At 34.2% G+C, this 17867-nt stretch overlaps 1 protein-coding gene and 1 long non-coding RNA gene across 8 annotated transcripts in view; both read left to right on the forward strand.

Annotated features, from left to right (window-relative positions):
• The window catches only part of LOC110832614 (uncharacterized), a 29118-nt gene extending 18556 nt beyond the window's left edge, over window positions 1-10562 (forward strand). For 3 of the 6 annotated variants that reach the window (XM_087347645.1, XM_087347647.1, XM_087347646.1), the window contains exon 11: window positions 612-9806. In XM_087347645.1, the coding sequence (XP_087203771.1) occupies window positions 612-974 (363 nt within the window). In that variant the 3' untranslated portion in view covers window positions 975-9806. Of the gene's footprint in view, window positions 1-611; window positions 9807-10225 lie in introns of those variants that run through there. The other 3 variants (XM_087347650.1, XM_087347648.1, XM_087347649.1) reach the window with 3 other exon arrangements.
• Window positions 10563-11971: 1409 nt separating this feature from the next.
• Window positions 11972-17867, forward strand: part of LOC110832624 (uncharacterized) — a 149865-nt gene continuing 143969 nt past the window's right edge. Inside the window, exons 1-2 of one of the 2 annotated variants that reach the window (XR_002543970.2) lie at window positions 11972-12433; window positions 17637-17712. This is a non-coding gene — a long non-coding RNA (uncharacterized LOC110832624). The remainder of the gene's footprint in view (window positions 12434-17636; window positions 17713-17867) is intronic. The other variant, XR_015534900.1, reaches the window with a different exon arrangement.

Raw genomic sequence — 17867 nt, forward strand, 5'->3', positions numbered from 1 at the left:
CGCATTCCATATCGCTGGTCCAAAGCATGATGCCTCAGACCGCGCGGCTACGGCGCGGGACTTGTTGTAAATAACTATTTAGCTTAATGAAGAATGTCCATTTAGGATGTTGGACATATTTTACTGACAAACACTTAGAGGGATTCAAGCGAATTGCATCGGAAATTAAACCTGTTATTAAGAAATTGTGCGAAAGTAGTGTCAGGTATCTCTGTATTGAACCTGTTCAAAAAAGCATATTAGTAGCATCTTTTATAAATTGCAGTGAAGTTTTGATAAATTGGCCCTGTTTATTATCTGGTTGCCTTGAAGTTAATACGTAAGGGTAAATGCAGCCCCACTGCTGTAATACTGAAAATACTAAGTTTAAATTGCTGCTCGGTGATTTGATTTACTCTTTATTGGTTTTGTTAAGTGTAGCTTACATCAGATAAAATGTGAATTAATTAAATATACACATCTGTTCACCAATTTGATATAAGTATTGAAAGCTGAAATCATAAGAAAAATATTTATGATATATACATTTGGAGCTATAAAATATGAAGTAAAGGATGCCTTTTTGAATGTGTTTTTGCAGCAGTGTGATATATTTTGTTGAATGATATTAGGTATTCATGACTGACATGAATGAGACCACTCCATATTTGATAATGCCAGAACATGATGTTCAGCCCAAGGAGGTGCAGAAGAAGCGGTCATCCAGGTTAGAGAAGCAAGCAGAAACATTGAGGAAAGGCGCTACTTCTTCTCAACATGAAGAGGAAAATGCAGGAGAGAAAGCTAATACTTCAGGGGGTACTACCGTCACTACTTTGGGAGATGATGAGCCTGAGGTCATTTCTGGGGTTGTTAAGACAGAGCCCTCTTCTTCATCTGTAGGAAATGAAGCTGATGGATTGCCAACTGGTGATGAAAATGGAAAATCAGAATCCAAGTCATCTGATACCAATACAGAAGAAGAGGCCAAATAAGAATGCGGATGTGATTTTCTACATATTGACACATATTTGTCATTTACTTTGCTTTAGAAGTGACATGGTGAAGGCTCTGAAGTAATAAGTTAATACAAGGCTTTAGTACCATTGTAATGGACAGCTGAATTTGTTTTGTTGCATTTTTTAGACAGCTATTAATTTAATTTAGAATAGATATTATGTATGTGTGTATATATATATATATATATATTACTTTCTGTCATTAGGTTCAGCTTCTTCCATAGTTTTGCATTGCTTTTTTTTAAAAAAAATATTCTAAGTGTTACCATGAATATTTCCATGTCACTTCTTAGCACTCGGACAGATTGTGTGACATGCATGGATGGAACAACTTTTGTGAAGTGATTCTTAGGTGTAATCTCAGTCACTGTTTGTCAAAGTTGCAGTGTGGTAAATGGTTCCAATCTGGAAAGAATAAATGTGTGTGTGCATAGATTTATGAAGTTAAGTGTCATTTCTTTTAGTCATATTGGCACAAGCAATGCCAGACTAAGTAGAAAAGTGTTAGTCAACATATATCCTGAATGTATTATGGAGATATAGCAAACTCATTGTATAAGGCATATGGGAACAGTTGGGAATGTTTGTTGCATGATGGTATTTTATTGTTCTGTCATCTGATACAGAGTACTGTATTATTGGTCAGTCATGTTCTTGAAGCTTCTGTCACTTCAATTTCATGATGTTGATACCCCATACAACTTGACTGGAGGATTGTGCAGACAGTATTTGCAATGCTCCTAGTATATACAGTGCGTGCCAGACTTATTTTTGCGTCAAGCTGTGATCTATAAAAGCTTGTACTTTCATCAGTATCTTATAACAGATGGTGGTTACAAAAAATCTTTATTACTATGTAATAATGTTCCTTCATTCAGTCCTTCATCCTGGACCTTGTAAGATAATGCTATACTACATAATGAAACATTTGCAAACGTAGGTTGACTGAGGCATTTTAATTTAAGTCTGCCACTCCAGTGCTATGCCGTAAAGAATGGCACTCATTTTAGAATGTGTATACAAGTATATACCCATCTTCAGCTGTTGGTGTTTACTTTGTGTATTTATTACAGAGTTGGCCAAACCTCAAGGACAGAAAAGCTCTTGACATGAGATATACCAGTAATCTGAAGTAACATTTACTTGCTCTATGGAATGGCAGAAAAATACTAAAAAGAGCTTGATACACTACAAATGAAAATAAAATGATGTAGTAGGATTTGCGGTTTTCATGGCGGTGATGCAGATTTGAAGATTAATTTTTAGATAAAAATTTTAACATAAAGTCAGTGTAAAATATTACAGAATAATACTTGTTGATACAGTCAGTAAATAAATAAATGGCACAGTCTTTATTCTTGGTGTTAGGTTTTCCACTGACCATTAAAAACTAGTACTGTTACGTATATTTTCAGATGATTTACCTACACATACATGCATACATTGTGTGTTTACTTTTATGCTTGCATCAAACATTTCATTCGATTAAGTACATACAAATTATTTGTACTGATTATTCAATTCTTTTTATCATAAAAGGTCATGTCCTTTAAATTACAGTTGAGTTTATCAGTAATCTGTTAATAAAATATGAACAAAATTATTATTATTGAAAAAATGTAAGCTTAGGCAAGTGGTATTGGGACCAGAGAAATAAATATCTTAATTACTGATGAGTTTTGTCTGTAACATGAAACATTTAGTGGTCATAGTTTATACTCTTTTATTTCTCATCAGTAAATTGAGGTTAATTGTGTTAAATTTTAAGCAGTACAGATGGCAGTTTACCTGCAGAGTAACTGATGTACATAAAACCCAGTCGTTCAACACTGAAACTTACCATTGGTCTAAAATCTAAGTCGGATCATTCAATGTTTCATCATTGCACTCACGTTCTTGAAGGTCCACCTGAATTGGTCTCATAAGCAGTCTGTGAAGTTAGTTTCAGATTTTTTATTACAACTTTTATTTTACCAAGCTGTTGTAGGATTTCAAATTCAGTGTATGGTTTGGTACCTTTACAACATGCCTTTAGTTATGCTCTATGTTTTAATGTACAGACCAGATTTTCTGTGAATTATAGAACGGAATATTTACCACCTGTAGCATTTTTTCACATGCAGTGTTCTTGACCCCACAAAACTCTATAAATGGATTTTATTGTATTTGTGCATTTAATTTGACATAGGAGTTTCAGAACTTAAAATCAGTCATTTAATATTTCTCATCTTGTGAAATAGAATTCAGAATGACAATAATTATCTGTCGCTATTATTTTGCCATTTAGTCGAGAGGTTTTCTGCCTGGGTATTGCTGTCTGAAAACCTACTGTGAATGTGTTTCAAGATTTTTTTTTTACTTTTTGTAAGAGATGAATTTTGTATGCTTATGTATTAATCTTTTCATTATAATTTTTAGATTTCAGACATTAATATGCAGTTTATGGAAATAATATCAGAGTGAACAGTATCAGTACTATGGATGGGGGAAACATTTTGAAACACTGAGCAGTATGAACCATTTACAATAGTGTATTGTGTATCTAAGACATTTTATATGTAATTGTTATATGGTAACATAACCAAAGACATTATGTCCAACCTATTATTCTCTGTTTATTAACCGATATTGTATGGGAATCGGGGATTTAAATCTCCATATTACAGGGGTGCTGGCCAGACTTTAGTTCCAAGTTGATGGTTCAGCGGTATGCGAATGTGACACAAGAACGGTTGAAGCACGTGTGAGCTGCATTGCACAGACAGTAAAGTCTAAGTAGAACTTGCACATGAATGTGTGAATGGCATTCAGATTTCTGTTTCATTCTTAGTTCAATAGAAGTTATTGTTTGGAAATAGTGTTTCAGTGTATGTTGAAAATACATGTGTCCTTGTGAAATTAACTATGTTATTCGTAGTATTCTGTATAAGTCAGAATTGTTCTCGATCTGTGAGGCATCATGTACGATTCAGTTTTTGACAAAGTAGGTGACAGTATAACATCCTGCTTTTATGTACATATACTGTAAGATGCATTGTACATTGTTTCATAAATATGTATCGTTCTTAACAAGTGTCATGTGATATTGGAAGTTTATAATCAATTTTCTATTCTTGTTCATTTACTTTCATGTTGAATACAGAGGTATTACATTAAAGTAAAGATTTGGTATAATGTCCCTTAAAGGAAAGCGTAGGTTGATAGTTTCAAATTGTAATATGACCATGTACTGGTACACATGAGCAAAACACAAACCTCAATATTTAGTTGCATTTGGAAGAGACCCTGTTATTTGAAATGCTTGTCGGGTTGTTAGCGTAGTTGCGATATAGTCAGCCACTTGGTCGGTGGTTTCCCTTCCCATGTAACAGGATCACTCATGTGCCTTAATAGTGATTTATCCACCACGTGTACTATAGCTGTGTTAATGTTCCATTTTCATCAAGTGCTTTTGCTTCTAATTATTCCACCTTTGTGTAGAAATACTAAGTCGCTTATTCTACACAAATTTAATCGTTGTCATTTGTTCTGATTTGGTATAAATGTGGTTTGTTGTGACGGTTTTTTACATGTTTGTTTAGACTCTAAACTTTAGAGCATTGGGTTGTCACTTATGAATTTTTCTGTTGTCTAGTTTCTCTTATAATTTTGTAGTCTCTTCAAAGATATCATGGAACAAGACTGTTTTTTTTACAATTGAATTGTTTTGTGGTTTTTAAGTTATCAGATGTTCAAGAATTCCTTTTGGCATTGAGTATTGTTCCATAATTTCGATTTTTGGACCAATGTGAAACTTACTCAAGTGTAGCAATATCATATAAACAGTGAGTGAGAAAGAAATAGTACAGAGATTCAACTGATTGAGGTAGAGACTTGAATCTTTAGAATTTGTAAGGCAGAATGTCGTCGCATTAGTATTTGTAACTGCTGAATGGGCAGTTGACATACTGAAATTGAGCATTGTATTTTCTGGGGATGTGGCCTGTAAAGGACCATTTGTTTCTGGGGAAAATTCTTCTGATGGTATCATGTTTGCCAAAAGTAATGTGCAGAATTTAATAATCTAACTCAGTACTCTGAGACAACATTTTCTACGGAAACCAGTAGCATAAGAGTGATTGTATTATTTCAGTTTTACAGTAGTAGAGCTCTGCAGTTTTCATTTAGTGCTACATGGAACTCATTACAGAGTGCCAAGGACTATTTTATACAGCAAAATATTTTGTTTTGATTTTGTTAATTTTTACTAGAGAGTCTTTTTATTGTTTGTGACTCGTTTCCTTTTCTGAGACATCATTTGTGTTGAGGAGAGAACATTAATTTCTTTGTCTTCTATTAAGCATGGCTGTGTAATACCGGTTTTTTTGCTGTACAGAATTTCATTGGTATGAGTAGTCATGGAGTTTGTCATGGGGAACATTGTATGAAGTTTGCATAAGAATGTTGTTATTTAAAAAAAATATGTTTTCATGCTGACCATAACAGACAGTGTCTAGACAGCACAATATATATAGGATCTTGTGTAGCACATTTCATTATGCACACCTTTGGTGATTCTGCAGTCATACATACTTCAGGGTACATTAGGGATGCTGTGTTTTGATATGTTAAATCCTCTGAATCTTTCCCCTCGTCTAGTTCTTGCCACATTTCCCAAGAAGAAATCTGTTGGTAACAAATTGATTGCTTCATTTAGAAATATCATGTTGTGTCTTATGCAAGGTGAACATTCATTGTCTATGAATGTGTGTTATGCTGTCCTGCACAACTGTTATATACGTTTACTTGAAAACATCATTTTCTACAATTGCAAGTGTTATTTCTTTTTTTCATTTCTTCATCCAGTGTCTTATTCTGCAACTTCATTTCTGAATATGACTGCACTCTGTTACGTTGTTTCAACGGCTAGACAGTCAAACTAGCAACTGACTCCTAGTCTGTTATTGCACAACATGTGTTGTGGTAGCATATTATTTTGCTACCAACCTCTTGAAAGAAGACAGTGAAACTTAATTAGGTTGTCTGGGACTGCATAACAGAAGAATTTTATTCACTCTGTGTATTAATCTGTAATATTTTCTAACAGTAATTGTTTCACTTTTTGAAGTGGTTGAAAATTTTGGATCTCTGTAGTTATTTTTTATACTGACATAATGTGCAACTAAGTACATGTTTCTGAACCCTCATAGCATGCTGTACTTCAAACAGCTTTCAAGTACAAATCTTTATGTCAAAAGAAAGGTGATTTTATACAGGCTTAAAAATTATAATGAGAGTCTTGTAAATTACTGGGGGTTGTGTTGGAAAGTGTATTAGCAAATCAGCAATAAGATTTTTAAGTTACTTTTTTCCCCCCTGAAATCATGTGACTAATATTGGGTTAATGTTAATATGGAAAATTCATTTGCTGTCATATGTTATGAGATACATTATTTAATTGTATATTAACTGACTAACTAGATTGCTTAGGGAACCTGAAGGTTCTTCACTGAACTAACCAAAACCCTCCACTGGTCCCTGTCCTGGGCCAGCAAAATTCAGTCACCTTCAACTCCTATCTATCATAGATCTTGTCTGATAGAATCCTCCCATCTGTGTCTAGGTCTCCCCAGTGGTCTCTTCCCTTCAGGCTTCCTGACCAATACGCGGCACACACCTCTTTCCCCATCCATGCACGCTACATGCCCTGCCAATCTCATTCTTCTGACTTAATCACCCTGACAATACTGGGGGAGGAGTACAAAATTTTAAGCTAATCAATATTCAATTTTTTCCATACCCCATCCTCTTCTCTGCTAGTCTCAAATATTCTCCTCAACACCCTATTCTCAAACACCTGCAATCTATGTTCCTCCCACAGTGAGAGAACATGTTTCACACCCATACAAAACAACAGGCAAAGTTTTTGTTTTATTTAATTATATATTGAATATGAAAAAGAGGGTCATTTTGAGAATTCTTTTGTGTATGAGAGGGACTTATGTGAAAGATTCATGGATACAATGAGCAGAAAACTTTGATCACTTGAAGAACTTTTGGGCCGTGCCTGTATTTATTTAAATTGTTTTTAAAATAGTATGGAAACACTTTTAACGTTACTTCTTCTGATATTTATTTTGTTCTTTGTTAATTTTTAGGTCTTCATTACTACTAATATAGCTTCCATAGAACTGAGCTTAAAAACACTTAATAGTTCATGTTGGTGTTAATTCCTGATGTCTTCATCTTCCGGTAAAAGCTAATTCTTGAGGATTTCTGTTTGGAATTTCTTGTACATATATCCTTATGCCATGCTTTATTTTACAGTTTTAACAGCGGAGTTATGTGAAGAAAAAAAAGTTTTGTTGAAATGTTATTTAGAACAGAATTTGTTGCATTAGCATTTATGGAACTTTTGATAATTTTTCTACAGTAAAAGAAGTTATTGGGGAAAAATAAACAGTTCTACTAGTTACAAAGGTTTACTTTAGTTCTCTTGACCAAACAGAATGAACTTATTTGAGGTGTGTTCATTTATGTGGGCAGAGACCAAAATAAAGATGTGTGTGTCTGATTATTATGAGGGGGGGGGGGGGAGAATTGTTGCTTTCTGTCTTGAAATGAGAGAGATAAGAGTTGTAGAATTATTGTTTGTTTGATGAACCATATGATAATAGCTGAAAGTTATGTGCCATTAAGTGTGCATTACGTGATGCGGTTTATATGAGTAATATGATTTTAGAAGCAAATCATTTGTATCTACTGCCATTTAAGTCACTCATTTTTTAGAGTTACCCCTTTAGTAACTCCATGGTTGTTTGTGGTTAGAACATTATATTGGAACTTATGCAGTACTAGTCATGGCCTTCCAAATTGGAAATAGTCACTGGGGTAACAGCAATCTTCAGTCAGTTTCATATACCATTTATACTACCTCAGTTTCTCTGTGTAAAACCACCTTCATATGACACCAAAATAAATAGACTGAAACATTGAGATCATGCATAAGAGTTCAGTATGTGCTAGTACAGTGCTGAGATTTGTTTTGTATAGTCTTTCTTTTATTTTCTGTACGGCAGGGAGTCTAACTTGTTAGATTTTTTATTAAGTTCCTATACTGCTCGAATGCCATATGTTACATTTAGGCACTGTATTGTGTGTCATATATTTCAATAATTTTGTGTTGTATGGGTCCAGATAATAAAAACTACATTTCCAGGAATTAAATTTGTAATTTGAAGATGTGTGTCTTCCTGGATTTTGTGCCATGTAGTCTATTGGAAATTTACTGACATTTCAGAGATGTTTTACTCCTGTGTCATCATAGTGATGATGGGGGCAGTAAGCACCTCTGAAGCACTGGTCAGTTTCTACAAGACTACTCAGAGCAACATTCCAGAAGTCACCATACTCACCACTATGAGAATGATGAAATATCACAAATTTATGATTTATTTGGCAAGTAATTTGTTTTACTTGACACTTTTGTGTGTGTGTTTTCTGTTTGTGCCTTCAACATTTGAGTAAAATTGGAGGGTTGGTTATTTTGTTTATCAGATTCATATTAGTTTGTATACATTGAGTTATAATTTAGTAAAATTATTCATTTACCTTTGAAAACTGAGTACAGTAAAACTTTATTTATGTAAATTGCAAGTGTTTTGTATGACCTTCGTGTAGAGTAAGACAGATTAAACATATTTTTCCTGCTTTAAATTTACAACTTTTCTTTTGTTGATTGCCTTCAGCACTTTTTTCTAGAATTGCATTTCTAATTAGTTTTCAGATTCTGTTGCATTATTCTGTGATAAAAATTACAGTCAATTTTTTACTTCTCAAAATTATGCTGGGAGTATATAATCCAACTTTTATCATGCAGGAAAGGGTAGGGCAGAACTGCTAAAGCAGTTATAAGGACTTGAGTGGCAATGATTAATGCCTTTAGTGTAGTACATTTTTACTGTATCTCAAGTATGATTTATGAATAATGGCTAACTGAATCTCAAGTTTATTTTAGAAATTTGTTTGACTCCCTGCTATTAAATCAGTGGACTAGAACTGAACTGAATGTACATATATAGCGAAGGTTCAGCATAGACTATGTGTATGTGTGTGCCAAATTTGATGTAGAATTGCATATTTTTCTCTTGATTATGTTTATAGGCTGTGTGACATCTGTATGTTGATGATTTCTTATTAACAGTGAAGAGTAGTTGCAGGAAAATTGATTTGAGTAATGTTACTCATAGTTTATTGAGGGGAAGTTCTGAGGCACCGCACCAGGAACTAATAATAGTTTTGGGCTCTTATTGTGTCAGCTCTGTAACACTGGTACCACTATCAGTTCCATAGAAATATTATTTCTCTAAGATGATGTTATCAAACCAGCTTTGACACACATTCAGACACACATCATGTGTACACAGTCGAGAATATTAACTAATGTAAACAATGCTGAGTAAAAATAAAATGTATTGAGGATAAATTGTCAGGTTTTGTATTTTATGGTATTGTAACTTGGTTATTAATCTATTCCTTTTCTGTGTATGTGTGAGGAAAGTGTTTAATGATAATACAGTCAAGTAATTGTGTAATTTATGCATAAAATAAAGGTCATGGTAGAAATTACTGTTTATAGACACACATGTGTTTAAATAACTGTAACTTGGAATTATTGTCATTATCTAATGAATATGTTAAAGTGGTTTTGCTCTTTTTATTGTTCTAGTAAATATTTTGTATTGTTTTACCTTTCTGTAAAAGTAAGTGATCTGAAATGTTTGTTTCTGTAGAAGTGAATTGTCTAATAGGACCTTTCATGAAGAAGGGTGTGAGGCATTTTTATAATAATTCCTGTTTCTAATCACATTTTTTGATAATTTGAATATGCAGTAAAAGATCTGTTGACCATAAGAATATCATGGCCATATTGAGAAAGAAGGTTTAAGGATTGACCCCTCCCCCTTGTGAAATGCCAAGGATGACATAAAAATGAAGGTTTTTTCAGATTAAATTTAGTTGCATAAGAATTATGTTTTTTTCAGAAACAGTAGCATGAATTTCCTTATAATTGAATTTTCAAATCATTACAGAAAGCAGAGTTTCTATATTATCATTTTTGATTATGTCATTCAAACAAACTTCCATTAAATTCAGTCATCCAGAGCCTACTTTTTTTGTCCAGGAAAAAGAACTATCAATGTTGTTTGTGACAAATATACATTTGCTAACATTGTTTGGTCTTTCAGATTGTGCCATAATACATTTGTGGATGAGACTTTTCATGGAGTTGTTGTACTTCTAGTTCCTGGTTGATAATTGAAGATTGTTTTGAAGAAATGTGAGATCTCTATGGTTCAGGCACCTCATATTATAGTTTAAATGTTTTATTTCAGTAAAAACAGTAACTTTTCTTATTTCACATTTATTGGAACCTCAGTTTATGTAACAATCTTTAGCCACAGCACATGTTTCAAGCCCTTTGATTGTTTCACTAAAATGTCAAAAGTTGTATATATCACATTTCAGAAACAACATAGCCAATTTAATGTAAATAAGTGAATAAAGCAAGACTCAAAAATTTCATAGCAACTAAAAGTTATCAAATTTTAGGCAATCACCTGTATCATTTGAGAGCAGAAGTAGCTGATCACCTGAGAAGATTTTGTCGTAAGTACTGTAGAGTATGTGACAGATTTACAATTGTGCACACTTATATGATAATGCAAAGAATGCTTTTAAGCTAAACACCAGTTGTTTGAAAGTATTTTCTTCAAATAGAATGTGATACAGAATGGAAGTATAATATTTGTATGAATCTTTCATGAAGGTATTCTTCACACTCAAATTTATATCATATTTCTCAGAAATGTTTCACTGTATAGGAGAAATTACTTGACTTTAAAAACACATCTTATCAAGTTCTATAGTTTTATTTAAACATTTTTCAGTTTGGTGAATTTTTAATATTATGAAAGATCCTTTAAACCTTTAATTCTTTGTCACTATTGACTAGATGGATGTTGCCCATTAATGATCCAATTGTGTGAATTCAGATACCCATGTAATATTGTATTTCTGTACACATATTTTTAAAAATTTAAATCTCAATTTGTTTTTAAAAATTTCTTTTCTATATATATTTTTCTTTAAAGTTTATCAAAACAGAAAAAGGAAAATTGATGTTACAGTGTTTTATATTTGTGCAGAACTGTTTTATTGCTAGATGAGCCAGGTAGGTCAGTCAGTTTAGTGACAGGCTATGTCCCCATAAAATAAACACATTTCCTAATTTTCAACATGAATTTCTAGCTGATGATTTTCTCATTTACAGAAAGTGAATATTCTGTAATATTCACATACCAACTTGATACTTTTTTATTAATACATGCAATTAATGTACCATTAATATGTTACATAAATTAACTGTATATAAAACAAACATTGAATATATATTTTAGATCAAAATGTTTGTTGCAGTATATGACAAATTAGCATAACTTAACAATGTATTGTACAGAAATGATAATTTGATTGAAGGACACTTAATACAGTTCTTTTGTTATTCTTGAAAAATTCTAGTTCTAAATGAAGAGAGTTTTGTATTCTGAAATCTCATTATGTTTGACCCAAAAGAAGATGGTTTAAGCCATATAGTAGAAGACATCTAGCCAGCAAGAAATCATAAAGTGAAAACTGAAGACTTTTTCTCCCATCGACACGTATAAAATTTGGGGGAGGGGGATACAAGACTAAGATCAGGAAAATTAACTTCATTGATTAATCATTAGATGGCAATGTCATAGTAGATCGTGTGTTGGCTTGTGTCCTTGGGCGACTTAAATTATCGATATAAATTGAATTTCTCATTCTGTTGATTGATGATTTGATTTTCAGTAAACCGGTTGCTTTGCTGATGGCTGTTGGAAGCGTTAATGAATAATTGTTTCGACGATAGGTGATACTTGCTTTGATACTTCGACGACCCGTTCTTCAAGTGCCAGAGCACTGCGGGTCCCAACTTTTCGTTGGCTTTGATCTATTGACAGTTGGTAGGACTCCTTGGACGAGTGACAGGTGATACAGATTTGATTAAAACTTCAGTTCGACTTTGATTTGTGTATTCTGTGGAAACAAATTAGAAATTATAATCACATATTTATTTAAGCCGACTACAATGTTTCTATTATTTGGTTCATTGAAATATGATAATTTACTTGAATCTAGTGTTACAATCGACGAATTACGTAAGCCCGCGTATTAAATTTTAAGGTTAGGAACTATTGTGATCAAGTTACTTAATGGCAATGGACATTTTTGAATCCATTGCTGAAAATTGTGTGATAACCTAACCACTTCATAAATTAACGAGTAGCCATGTTGTGTTAATTGAAGATTGCGGATGAACTGGTGAAAATTGATCGTGGTTAATACAAACTACGGAATTAAAATTCAAGGTAAGAGGAAAACTACGGGAAACCTAATTAAGGGAACAAGGTTGTGTGATCGAGATTTTCACCGGAATCAAGTTAATTTGAATCAGGAACGCTTTCTGTAACGCAGCATTCGGTGTGGTTGAGGATGACTAGGCTGAGAAAAATCACGACATACTTAAAATAGCAAGTGTTCATTGGAGTTCGATTTAGACGAGCTTTCTGTTACAGTGCAGGTGAAATGTATTACCGCTAGAACAACGTGTATTATGGTAGAGAATATGAGGATGACTGTTTTCTGGGATGCCGCACAATATAGTCCAGTAAAAGTTACTGATGTTTCAGAGGTGCTTGCTACTTCAGTTATTAGGGTGATTCCTAAAGATGAAGGTGAAGCATCTCTGAGTCACTGGTAAATTTCTATCAGACTACGCAGTACATCAACTTCAAAGCCTCTTGAACTTAAACCTGTAAGCTCTGAAGGACAGGGTTACAAATTTTGAGATAAGTGGAGTTACTTGCCCTCGCAAAAAGCAGTTTCTGAGAATGATTGAGTGTGTGTATGTGCGCGTGCGTGCGAGTGAGTGAATAGGTGACATTAATGGGTATAGGCCTATAGAGACCCAACATTTTAATAGGTGTGAAGATACGGTGTATAATGCTGGTAAGCAATTCCAGTGTTTGTTACCTAACACTTTTAAATTTAACAATTTATTATTGTTGACAACAGTACAAAATAAGTTGGTAGGTCTGAAAGTAACAAGACAGACATCTCATGAGACTCCTAACTTATGGTGCCTGATATGGTGAAGTTATAAAAATTGTTTTCCAATGTAATTATATTAGAAATTTATGATGTTTTTGTAACAGTATTTGAATTTATAGTAATAGAACATATCAGGTATTTCAGGAACTTTAAGATACAGGATCATATTCACAAGATAAATCTGTTACTGGAAGCCAGGAGAAATGAATAGATATTTGTTTCATATTAATTTTTGTTCTGATACCAAAATATTCAGTGTTAAGGCTGAATGCCAGTTTTCCATATAACATTTTTTCTCTTTTTGGCACATTATCAGGCACAGCCCTCACTAATATTCATATTAAAACAAAAATGTAATTATGTATTATAACAGTTTGGGCAATATATTCGTAGATGGGAAGATAATATTAAAATGGGTTTTGGTTAAATGGGGTCAGAGGGTTTAGGCTGGATTCAGTTTATTAGGGTATAGACTGCTGGTAGACTTTGGAGTATGAAAAAGTCCATATAAAGCTGAGAATTTAAGTCAACTCAGTGACTTATTTTCTCAACAAGTACTCTGCTCTATAAAGTTAGGTGAGACAAATTTGCCGTTTTTATACTTATCAGTATAATTATTTTAATGGGAATTTTATTAATTTTGTAATCATCTGGAAACCGCTTAGTAATTATACGTTTAATTTCCGCTTGTCTTGACTGCATATTCCAGTCAGACATCTTGGAATTAGCACTGTTACCAGACGAGTTGTACGAATACTTAATACCATATTATTGTCTTTACATAATACTTTACCGAGAACTTCAAAACACTCGTTGTGATTCCCACTGAAATATTTCCGTTGATAGGAGACAATTCTATGGCGACATAGGATGATGTATGTTAGTTTCCCAAACACTTTGGTCACGAAAAATAATAATGGAACCAAACTTTAAAGAGAAAGAACCTGAGATAATTCTGTAATATTATCCATCTCATATTGGGCACCCATAAGTAGTATTTCTCTCCAATATGACCTACATATTTGGTCTGTTGTTAACATTTGTTTATAAATGTACGTAACGTGCGAGTAATGAATTGGACAAGATTAGGAAAAAAAACCAGTCGTTACAGTTTTTAATTTGCGTTCCAACATTTGCCTACAGAAATTAGGAAAACCACGTAAAGCCTAAGCCAGGGTAACCGGCCTTTGGGCTGAGAATTAACCTTTGGCCTTGACAAATAAATTCTAATCACTGGAATGAGACGTTCGGTACATTACCAACAAAGACACAAAATAATTGTTAATTTAAATTGGCATTTATTGAATATTTTATTAGAAAATAATCTGGTATTCAGATAAACGTGCCATCGTAGTTATCTTGTTTCTTATGTAGTAGCTACTGGCAGTAGTGGAATTAGACTATAGTCATGTTAGGTTCAACGTACGTAAAAAAATCATCCACATGTTTCAGTCAGTAAAGTAATATGGACAATCGTAAATATAACAAAGCTTTATCGATACAGAGAATTCTGTACTTTATTTACACGAAATGCCGGGAGATCATGTCTGTCTGGTCTGCCTGGCTGTACGACCGCGTGCTTTACCCAGTAAATCATTCGTCGGAATTAAAACCAGTTTAATATGAGTAATGATATTTTAACAGATTGGTTTTTTTGCGTTTACCTAGGAATTGCTCTGTTCTGTCTTCGGGGGTTTTATCGACAAGTGGTTTTCATCATCACAATGAAGTGTTTCTTTTATGCTGTTTAAAATCAGTTTCACTTGACTGATTACTAATTTACTAGCTTCATTTTTGAGATCGTCAATAATTCTGTCTCGCTTGTTTGCGATTGACGTCAAGCGAAGAGATCTTATTCAAACGTGTTTTCTTTCTTCGTCGACAATCATGAACCGACAAATTATTTTCGATTACCGGGAAATTAATTGCTCTTACAGATGAAGTGATAGCCACGGTGGTCTAGCGGATAGAACGCTGGCCTTGTAATCCTAGGGTCTCGGGTTCGATTCCCGGCGGTGCCCGAATTTATAACTTGTGTTGGGCAAGGCCGTGGTCTAGGCAACACGGAGTTTTCCTCCGTGTCATCCCAACAATTACTCCATTCACACACAGAAGAAGGCAATGGCAAACCACTTCTGGATCATCTGCCAAGAACGTATATGAACAGGTCCCAGTCCGAGAAAAGGATGGAAGGATCCTGTTCATATGGACCTGTCGTCAGACAGAACACTAAATAATAATAAGATGAGGTGGTCTAGCGGTTAGAACGCTGGCCTTGTAATCCTGGGGTCTCGGGTTCGATTTATAACTTGTGTTGGGCAAGGCCGTGGTCTAGGCAACACGGAGTTTTCCTCCGTGGCATCCCAACAATTACTCCATTCACACACAGAAGAAGGCAATGGCAAACCACTTCTGCATCATCTGCCAAGAACGTATATGAACAGGTCCCAGTCCGAGAAAAGGATGGAAGGATCCTGTTCATATGGACCTGTCGTCAGACAGAATACTAAATAAATAATCGCTCATTATATAAGTCTTAAAATTGAAAAATTTCGATTAACGACGTTTCGGAGACGGTGTCTGCCTCTTCTGGTAAAACACCACTGAGGGCAATGAGGTGATCCAGTGGTGAAGGACGCTACCGAACAGACATGTCCCCCTGTGTTTTTCGTAAAGACGGAGGTGGTTATGTGAATGAAATGTCCTAACAAGGCGCTCTTGTATAAAACAAACGAATAACTATAGCGTTTAGCAGGTGATGTCGGTGCAACGATTAACAGCTTTTTCAGCAACGCGAAATTAAATGAAGCGACGCCTGGCTAGAGAGAGGGACCGAGCAAATTTGTTTGGTGGATTTAAGCCCCTATATATTGATTTACAATGGCGTTCACAGATATGGACGTTTGACGCTTCTATGCAGGGGCCATAAGCCCTACTTCACTTTTTGACGTGACCGGAATATTTTCATATTCGAAAATCAAATATTGTAATTTTTATGGTTATAACCGAGTAACTGCTGCTATGATTTTCCAAGACTACTTAAGGTTATCATGGGATTTGAGCAGTTAAAGTCGGATCTGCAAATATTTAGTTTCCCTCCTGGTCGTTGCTTAATGTAAAATGCACATTTTTAGATAGAAACGTCAGTTTCATTTCTGAATTCAGAACGAGCTTCTGTGAACGAAGGTGATGGCCAGAGTCGGTATTAAATTTTTCAGACCACTGTAATGTCTATTAAGATTCGACAATATTGACTTAAAGCTTCACAAGAAAATTTAATACATCTCTTGGAGAGAGTTTTTGAAAAAAAGGTAAAAATTTTCAAAATTTTCAAATAATCAAAAGATGCTGGAAATTGTCTGAAATGTGCACAAAACCAAATTTTTTTGAAATTTTTGAGAAAATTTTTGGACGTGAAATTTTTCAAAAAAATTATGTTTTGTGCGCTTTTTAGACAATTTCCAGCATTTTTTGATTTTTCGAAAATTTTTATGTTAATTTGATAATTATCGACCTTTTTAATAAAAAGACAATTAGTCTAATTTCTTCTGAAAGAAGAATTATTCAGACAGTTGACATGACTTCTTGAACTGTGGATGCATTGCGTATTTACCGAAAAAAAAAATGTTGCTGTGTGTTTATATCTGTGTGGTTTCGTATCTGCAAAATAGAAAAGAAAGTAATTTTAAAATGCGTTTCTAGTCTTGTTTATTACGTAATAACTGCTCACGAGTGTAAATGCAAGCTAAGATACAGCAACTGGAGGATAGACTGACATTTTTATACACGCTATAGTAATGAGATCACTGGGGGCTCTTGGTAATTGCCTTGTCCCGTAAAATTCAGTCGAATTATTGAACGCACGCCAGAAAGTTACAGCTTACTCTGAAAACTACAGAAACTTACCGTGAATTTGAGTTTACTCGTAAAATACAGTTTGAATTACACCTACATTTGCCTTCAAGAAAATTAATTTCAAACGTCTTCTTGTGTTCACATTTTGCAGTTCGTGGAAATTTCGGGGACTTGCGGCTAACTATGTGTAATTTTCACAAATGTAGTTCCTTTGTGGTATTCGGTTGTGATAATATTTCATATAATGTTGTAAAACTTCTAAAACTGTCTTTAACGTACTACATTTTACAACATGGCCCTAAATGTAGTTGATCTGGCCAAGATATTTTCTGACGTTTGTGGAACCGACGATTCAATACTGTGTTCACAAGAGCCCGCAACTGATTCCTGCTCTGAGACAGACGGTACACGCCGTCATATCGTATTAATTTGATATTTTTAATATTTCATCCTTCTAACATTTACGAAGTGTACAAATATGGAATCCGTCTTAATGATGTTTTCCCTTACGAAAATACACAATCTCTGGATAATGAGCCGAATTATTTACCATCCATTTTACTTTGCAATTAATTATGTATCTGAAAACCTGTCATTGCTTTGCAGAGTGTGTGATGGTTTTACAGCCGTGCGAAACAACTGAGCTGATGATCGTTCGACCCACCGATCAGGAAGAACCAAGGTACTGTTATAACCTTCCAGTAATTCAGTAGGTAATATAATTTTTCTCGACTCAGAGCGTGACAGTGATGGGCATTAGGAGGTATGATAAAGTTTGTTACGTCAAATTCTGTCAGAACCTATAAACTTATTAAAGACAGCGTTGATACCCACCGC

The sequence above is a fragment of the Zootermopsis nevadensis genome, unplaced genomic scaffold, assembly GCF_977971745.1.
Source record: "Zootermopsis nevadensis isolate Lab colony 2312 unplaced genomic scaffold, Znev_1.0 Znev_ptg000012l, whole genome shotgun sequence".
In the NCBI taxonomy this organism is placed as follows: domain Eukaryota; kingdom Metazoa; phylum Arthropoda; class Insecta; order Blattodea; family Termopsidae; genus Zootermopsis; species Zootermopsis nevadensis.